At 39.4% G+C, this 9211-nt stretch overlaps 1 protein-coding gene across 1 annotated transcript in view; it reads right to left on the minus strand.

The window, feature by feature from the left end:
- Nucleotides 1-6270: 6270 nt before the first annotated feature.
- LOC138979742 (protocadherin Fat 3-like) overlaps nt 6271-9211 on the minus strand; it is a 42016-nt gene continuing 39075 nt past the window's right edge. The window contains exons 12-13 of the mRNA XM_070352484.1: nt 8127-8218; nt 6271-6885 (exon numbers count right to left, since the gene is read on the minus strand). Of these exons, the coding sequence (XP_070208585.1) occupies nt 6543-6885; nt 8127-8218 (435 nt within the window). The 3' untranslated portion in view covers nt 6271-6542. The remainder of the gene's footprint in view (nt 6886-8126; nt 8219-9211) is intronic.

The raw sequence follows: 9211 nt of genomic DNA on the forward strand, positions 1-9211 counted from the left end.
AAGGGGGGGGGGGTTCCTCCTTTTTTTTGGGGGGGGGGGGCAAATTAGCGAAGTGGCGAAGCCACGAGCGCGCGCCTGCTGAACTAGGGGGGTCCGGGGGCATGCTCCCCCGGAAATTTTTTGAAAAACAGTTAAAATCTGTGCAATCTGGTGCATTCTGGGCCTTGTTTTGAGGGTTAAGGCCTGTCAGTGTGAGTTGGTGGGGGGGGGGGGGGGGGGAGGGGGGTACCTTTTTCTCATCGGATTTCACATTGAATAAAATTTGTTAGACACACACAACATTTATTTAAATTTAAAAAAAAAAAAAACCCACTCAAAGCAAGGTACATGCTTTTTCCAGGGGTGGGGTTCCGGAACCCCTGGAACCCCCCCCCCCCCCCCCCCCTGGGTCCGGCCCTGGTCTTGTATCCTGTACTTCTTGATTTCTGTTCACATTGCAACATTTTTGCACTAACGGATAAAGAAGAAGAAAATAATATGTGTTAACAAATTAAGCGGGAGCAGAGTGATAGCAGACACGGAGACACCATTCTTAGCCTTGACTCTTGTGGGTAACAATTACAATATTAACAATAACAGCACTTTATCGTCTATTAAAATGAATTAGAATACATTAAAACGGAAAATTGCATTCGGCACGTCTAACCTGCCTGTCAACGATTATAAAATACACACCGAAAATTTAAAGAATTACAAGAACAGGAACATTCAAAAGAGGCACATAAAACACGTATGGTTATTGTATTAAGAATATTGCACTCTATGTTTACTTAATTATCACATTCAGCTGTTACAATAAAAATGAAAATTAATGTGACGGAAAGGAGTATAATATGAACATAACAGAATCATTTCTGGGTTGCTTTTGCTATGAATGAATTACAATAACATGGACAGGCTTCCATTCGGAACTTCTCCGTTTTCATAGTCGATTGACGCCCTCCCAAAGCCTCATTGTCTTATTTTTTTATGATTTGCACATCCATCCTTCTTTATTCTGTAACTCTTCGTCAACGTTGGACTCTGTGTAACTTCCACTGTGTCTTGATGAGTTTAAACAGTTATCCCGGAATAAAACGTTCATGCTTCAAAAATGCTTAATGTTGTTCCATGATGGGCACTGATCCAGCCCTCTTATTCAAATGTTGTGGGTTTTAATCGACCCGTCCGCAAGCTTTCCCCTGTCTTAAAATCATGATACTAGTTGTAAACAAACTGAAATAAGGCTATTGTAAAGTGTAAGCATTGTATCTCAGGTTGTTTTCTTCCTGTTGTCCAGTTTCTCACGCATTGACATTTGTGTTGCTTTATTTACATTTTGTCGATATACCGGGGGTAGGGGTGGTGGGTGGTGGTAGTGAGTGGTTGTGGTGGTGGGATGGGTTGAGTTGGTCGTGGTGTGTGTGTGTGTGTGTGTGTATGTGTGTGTGTGTGTGTGTGTGTGTGTGTATGTGTGTGTGTGTGTGTGTGTGTGTGGTTTTACCGACAAATTGGGACAATTGTCACTGGACAGCAGTCAAATGGGGACTCTTGCGCTAAAGGGGGACGTCCCCTTTTAAGGTCCGTGCGACCCCATTTGACTGCATTTCAGCCGATTGAGTGACCCACTTTGACTGCTGCCTGACATCCCTGTGGGCAAACGGACTTTATATTTCACACAGATTATACACAATTAAGATCTGCTCTACACTTTTTGCGGTTTGCTCTGCACTATTTGTGATTTTTATCATGTGACTTCAAATGATTTTAAAGTAACCTTTTTTTCATCAGAATTAAGTTTCTGGTGCTAAGTTTGACCCAAGTAGATTACTTATTGTTACTAATCGTTTTGTATCAATATCATAATACTACCGAGAGTAGAGAAGCTTGACATTTCTTGTTTTTGTCTTGTGTGTGTGTGTGTGTGTGTGTGTGTGTGAGTGTGTGTGTGTGTGTGTGTGTAATTATGTGTGATTATGTTTGTGTGTGTGTGTGTGTGTGTGTGTGTGTGTGAGTGTGAGTGTGTGTGTGTGTTTGTGTTTGTATGTGTGCGTGTTTGGGTGTGTGTGCGTGTGTGCAGTGAGATTGTGAGATACTCGGTGTAAATAAAAGATATTGTTATAGTCATTTTTACCATAACTCACAATTACTAACACACACACACACACACACACACACACACACACACACACACACACACACACACAAACACAGTAGACAAAAAAGGTTGCAACACCAGCGCTACATCAATACATTTAATGCTCACAGATGTTCATAGCATAACGTCCACTTCTATCTGTGTTACAGGTTAGTTTAAGCCACAGAAATAGTGTTGGAAACACAACAGAAGTGCGAAATTCACAAAAATAAATGTTAAAAAAGGCTACAAAACAGCTTAACAAAAATAACACAATTATGCAACCAAACAAAATAACATTTTGAAGATGTACACAAATGAAAGAAGGCTCGGCTATGGATGGATAATGTTTGTACATCTGTTTTTACCTCCCCTTACCTCCTCCCGAAATTATTGTGTCCTTTCCTTCGTGACCAATATCAGTCAGCCTGTATCTATATATATATACGACTAGTGTCTGTGTGTGTGTGTGTCTGTGTGTCTGTGTGTCTGTGTGTCTGTGCGCGATGCGCGGCCAAGGTTCTCGATGGATCTGTTTCAAATTTGGTGATCATATTCAGGTACACCCTGGACACAACCTGGTCGATGAGATATTTCAACACGTGCTCTCAGCGCGCTGCGCGGAACCGATTTTGGTTCCACCTCAGCTATTTTGGTTCCACCTCAGCTTACCCGGGCCCCCATACCGACACACCATAGCCGCTACACCACATCACAACGCCAAAGTTCTCGGTGGTTCTTTTTCAAATTTGGACACCGTATTCAGCTACACCCCGGACACAATATCATCGATGAGATATTTCAACACGTGCTCTCAGCGCGCAGCGCTAAACTCATGTTCGTTTTTGTGTTCATTTCACCATTATAAGTAACTCTTCCTTATCTTCTCCAGTGTTTGGCGTTTATCTCCCTTCCTTCGTGTGGCTTTCCCGTTCAGTTGTAAGTTACTATTTATTTTTAGAATGTCACTGCGCTGTCCAGAACGCTTCCCTTGCACCCGTAAGTTGTTCTTACTGTCAAAGTGAAAAGGTCGAATCAATTTATAGCCACGCGAAAAATACACTCTCACCTATCTCTATATATTTATAGATACAGATATGCATATATATATACGGCTTCTCTGTGTGTGTGTGTGTTTGTGTGTGTGTGTAGGCAAAAACCTATGTATTATAGAGTTCTGTTTGTGATGGGGTCTAGCGGCTTTTGTCTGTCTGCATGTTCTGGCATGTGAGAAGCCACAGCAGATAATATAGGGCTAAGAAATAAGCTCTAAAATTCTCAATCCCGTTTGACAGGACTTCGCCTTTCAAAGGTGATTGTGGTGAACCGCCACGCTGTCTGTCTCTGTCGCGCCGTTCACCCCAAATTCCCGTTTCTGAGAGTGACTATTTTTAGAATGTCACTGCGCTGTCCAGAACGCTTCCCTTGCACCCGTAAGTTGTTCTTACTGTCAAAGTGAAAAGGTCGAATCAATTTATAGCCACGCGAAAAATACACTCTCACCTATCTCTATATATTTATAGATACAGATATGCATATATATATACGGCTTCTCTGTGTGTGTGTGTGTTTGTGTGTGTGTGTAGGCAAAAACCTATGTATTATAGAGTTCTGTTTGTGATGGGGTCTAGCGGCTTTTGTCTGTCTGTATGTTCTGGCATTTGAGAAGCCACAGCAGATAATATAGGGCTAAGAAATAAGCTCTAAAATTCTCAATCCCGTTTGACAGGACTTCGCCTGCAGAGGTGATTGTGATGAACCGCCACGCTGTCTGTCTCTGTCTCGCGATTCACCCCGGCGAAGCCGGGTATTCCTCTAGTACTACTAATATCATTAAATATTTAATATATGAAAGAAAATGAATACAAATGACAATGTTAATTTCCTGGTGAACAATTAGCACAGATATGTGAATAAGCAGCCTACCCACTGATTTCACACATTCAGTATAGCAGATCACTTGGCATATTATGTTTTTATCCAAATTTAACAGCCAATGAACACGAAATACGAAAATTTTCACCGAACTCGTCAAGCGATCGGCTTCATTGATCAGTCTTTTGGATGCCAAACAAAAGGAAGGGGAATAGCAGTACTAGTTTGTACAGTATTGATAATATTTGTACTTATGATATACTCCCCTTCTCGTGCAAAGTCACCCCATATATCATATAGAGAACTGGAATTTCCTTCAACTAAATCCACTCCTATACAAAAACCAAACCAAATATAAACAAAACTGTCTGTTTCACCTTAGTGTTAGTTGCACAGACCTTTTCTCCCATGTAGTAGGATTTACGAGAGAAAAAAACACACAATTAGAATTGCCATGAAAACATGTTGTGGATCAGAACAATAATATCAAAGCTGCCCGCGAGAATATAAACATTTTCGAAAGATTCATTAAAATATATCAACCCTCTCTTTGGTACCGAAATGAAAATCTGAATTAGAGGAAACGGTCATTAAATGACTAACATCATTACTCCCATTAGCACTACTTGTATGAAACTGTGACCGACATTTGTGAAAAAACACAACAAAAAAACCACATTTCATATAAGCAAAATTAGACGCTTCTGTCTTAGACAGTCAGTTGCTTTGTTTTTCTAATCATGTCAACTTGAATTGCATTCAATCGATGGTTGTTAAAATAAGATATGTTGACAGAAGAAGAGAGAAGTGTCTCATTTGAAAAGAATGTTGTGCTACACTTGAAAAAAATATTGAAAGGGCGTATCAAATTGGCAAGAAGAACGCGGTCCTGATTTAGAAAGTACAGAAATAAACTTCGATACATGTATACATCTTCAATATCAAATATATCATTGGCACACAAGGAAAATATATCATAATCGTTGGCACGTTGGGGAACAAAATAACGTTATACCATTGGCACATTTGCGCAAATTTCTGTCGCTCGGAAAAAAGGGCAAACAAACCCACGTGACAAATAGGCCAATCATTATCGTTGGCGTCGTCTTATGTGCACGCTGACTAAATGTAGATAGACGCCAAGGAAAAAAACCCCTTTGCAGCCCATTTTTTCTGAATATCGTCTATTGACAAAGGTTTATCTTTCTGACTGAAATTAGACAAGTGGTACCCTCATGTGCTAATATCATGAATCATAGGAAGTTTTTCGCTTTTATGACAGATCATAAAAGTTTAAAATGAAAACAAAAATGAATATCAATTTTTTTCCAAGATTTTCTCTGAAAAAATACACATTAATCATCAAACTTATCTATAGACAACAATATATTAGAATGCGCATGCCTGACCTTTTCTTTTTTTTACACAATTTTGAAACATTTATAAATGTGCTTCCAAGTTGGAACAAAATAACAGTAAAGTGCAAGGTAAGCCTAGTTAATACCTTTTGTATTGTATTGTATGGGGAGATTTATATAGCGCTTGACGTTCTCTAAGCGCTTTACATATTAATTTCTGCCGTGTGAGATGGAACTTTTTACACAATATATCACGCATTCACATCGGCCAGCAAACCTCAAGCCTATTAGGGCGAGCATTCACATGTCACGGCCTTTATTCCAAGTCACACGGGTATTTGGTGGACATTTTTATCTATGCCTATACAATTTTGCCAGGAAAAATCCTTTTGTCAATCGTGGGATCTTTAACGTGCACACCCCAATGTAGTGTACACGACGGAACCTCGGTTTTTCGTCTCATCCGAAAGACTAGCACTTGAACCCACCACCTAGGTTAGGAAAGGGGGGAGATAATTGCTAACGCCCTGAACCAGGGTCGAACTCGCAACCTCTCGCTTCCGAGGCAAGTGCGTTACCACTCGGCCACCCAGACCATGCATGCCTTTGTATTAGTGCTGCAAATTTAAGGTCAGATGTATTGCAGATTCGGACAGGTGCAAATCTTCTGAGTTGTATTTTCTCTAATAAATTAGCAAAACTGATACTTCTGAGGCTAAGAATCGATACAAATATTATTTTTCCATCACACGCTTGTCAATTTGACGTCTAGAAAATGTCGAATAATGTCAAGTCGGACGAAGGTAAGGCATAGTTTGCAGCTTTTGCGTGAAATGTGTCAATGTGTCGTCTCTAAAATAAACAGCATGATGTCAGTAGGGCTAAGAAAAATGTGTTGTTTTTTCAAGTCTGTCATCTCAAAAATGATGAAAATGTTGTCAGTCAGGCAAAGTGTTTACCTGTCTTCTAATGTGTGCCTATGTGTCGTCTAGAAAACAGAAATATAATTATGTTAGTCAGACTAAGAGAAGACAAGGTTTGCTTTTATATCATGTGAATCATTAATGTGTCTTTAGAAAAGTAGAATTATTACAGTTAGTCAAAACAAGACAAAATCCACAGCAGCTATTGGCTTCTGTGCGGCTTTCTGTCATAATACATAGGTTGTGTACCACACTAACGGATATGGTCTTTCACCACATCCGACCAGAACCATACGACCCCGCAGCGTTGTTGCCAGACTGGGTAGGAACAGACGACTCATTATACCAGGCCTGGACCGTCGGGTCCGAAGCTGCAGCTGCAGTGGAAGGACCAGGCGCTCGTGGTTTCGGGGCCGGCGCCGCTCTGCTTGTATCAGCTGGAGGTTGACCAGCAGGGGCCGAAGCTTGGAGCGTGGAGGTGTACTCTCCGCCTGCTGGCTTGGTGTCCCACTGGCGGTTAGGAGCGATCTCCTCCCCTGTGCCTCCCCGGATGGCCTGGCCCGTGGTGCCGCTGAACCAGTAGGCGTTAGCGTTCGCCGCCTGGCCTCCGTACCTGTACAGTACAATGCAGTACAATATAATGCAATACAGTACGATACAATATAATACAGCACGGTACAGTGCAGTAGAATGCAATAACGTAACGTATAATTCAAAATAATTCAATACAATACAATACAATACAATACAATACACTACACTACAATACAATACAATACCATACAGTACAGTACAATAGAATACAGTACAATATAATACAATGCAATGCTATACAGTACAATACAATGAATTGCAATGTAGTACAATACAATGCAATACAATAAAGTACAGTGTAATGCAATGCAATACAATACAATACAATACAGTACAATATAGCACAATGCAATCCCATACAGTACGATGCAATACCATACAATACGATGCAATACAATACAATACAATACAATACAATACGATACAATACATTACAATGCAATACAATGCAATGCAATGAAGTACTATGTAGTGCAAAGCAAATACCAAAGAACACAATGCAATACAATACAATACAATACAATACATTACATTACAATACAATACAATACAATACAATACAATACAATACAATACAATACAATACATATTGTGAAGACATTTTATTGTATAGAAATTCGACTGTGTAAAATCTCACTTGTGTAACAATGACACTGTGTAAGTATTTAATTATGGAGAAATTAATGTGTGTCATTATGTTGTGGACAATCTAATTGTTGAGAAATCCAACGGTGTAGAATTTAAATTGTGGTAAAATTCAACTGTGCTGATTTTCATTTGCCGAAAATTAAATTGTGGAGAAATTCAATTGTGGAGAAATTCAATTATGGAGAAAAAAACCTGAAGAGAAATTAAATTGTGAAGAAATTCAATTGAGGAGAAATTCAATTGTGAAGAAATTCAATTGTGGAGAAATTCAATTATGACGAAAATAAAGTGTGGAGAAATAAACGTGTGTAAAAATGATATTGTGGAGGACATAAATTGTAAAGAACTACAACCGTGGAAAAGTTCAACTGCAGAGAAATACAATATTTTTAATAAGGAAATATAATTGTGAAAGCAATCAACTGTGGAGATAAACAGGGTGGTCCAAAAAAAGCGCCCTATTTTCTTTTTGATCCCATTTTTGATTGCGAAGATAGATTTAGAAAATTGGTCCACCAAACAATAGCAGAATGATGGGAGATTATGTTATGCAAATAAGACGCCTTTTTTTAACCACCCTGTACATACAATTATGGAGAAAGGAAATCGTACTTCTGACTGTAGCTCTGCATCTCCTGCTGGTACTTGGTCACCTGTTGCCCTCTCTCTTCCCGCCACTGCTGCTTCTCCTGTTGCTCTTCCACCTGTGTGACAGGACACAACATCGTATGACAAAGATGTACGCAGTGATTATGTTGATAATTTGCATCGGACAACAGAGAGTTATAGAGTGATTATGTTGATAATTGACACCGTACAACAGAGAGTTATAGAGTGATTGTGTTGATAATTTGTATCGCCTCCATCTGTGTGGCAGAACACAACATCGTATGACAAAGATATACGCAGTGATTATGTTGATAATTGACACCGTACAACAGAGAGTTATAGAGTGATTGTGTTGATAATTTGCATCGCCTCCATCTGTGTGGCAGGACGCAGCATTGTATGTCCAAGATGTACGCAGTGATTATGTTGATAATTTGCACCGAACGACAGAGAGTTACAGAGTGATTATGTTGATAATTTGCACCGAACGACAGAGAGTTACAGAGTGATTATGTTGATAATTTGCACCGAACGACCGAGAGTTACAGAGTGATTATGTTGATAATTTGCACCGAACGACAGAGAGTTACAGAGTGATTATGTTGATAATTTGCACCGAACGACAGAGAGTTACAGAGTGATTATGTTAATAATTTGCATCGCCTCCACGTATACTTACGACACATAGTTACAGTTTGGTCTTTTGATTCTAAGTTTCGGAACAATAGCAGTGTATCTGCTTTTGGATTTCTGATAATTTTAGTGTATGTATTTTCATTGATGTCGTTCATTCGTTGTATATTGCTTTTGTTGGGTGTGCTTTGCTGGAGTGAATGTTTCGTGACCGCATGGTCAAGGGAAATCCAAACCCTGCCCATAGGTCTGGACACTGTATTCTGTTTGGTAAAAGTACACTTCCCGCTGAAGGAAGTATTGACAAATAGTATTGACATTTGTCAATACTGTGGTAAAATGACATTGCTTAATATAGAATGGAAAGAAAGTAAGATATGTTTAGTGATGAAATTTCATTTTGTTCATTGGTATACATCTTAACAGACAAATTATAAAGAAAAGACCAAGCACGT

This window comes from Littorina saxatilis, linkage group LG11 (assembly GCF_037325665.1).
Source record: "Littorina saxatilis isolate snail1 linkage group LG11, US_GU_Lsax_2.0, whole genome shotgun sequence".
Classification (NCBI taxonomy): domain Eukaryota; kingdom Metazoa; phylum Mollusca; class Gastropoda; order Littorinimorpha; family Littorinidae; genus Littorina; species Littorina saxatilis.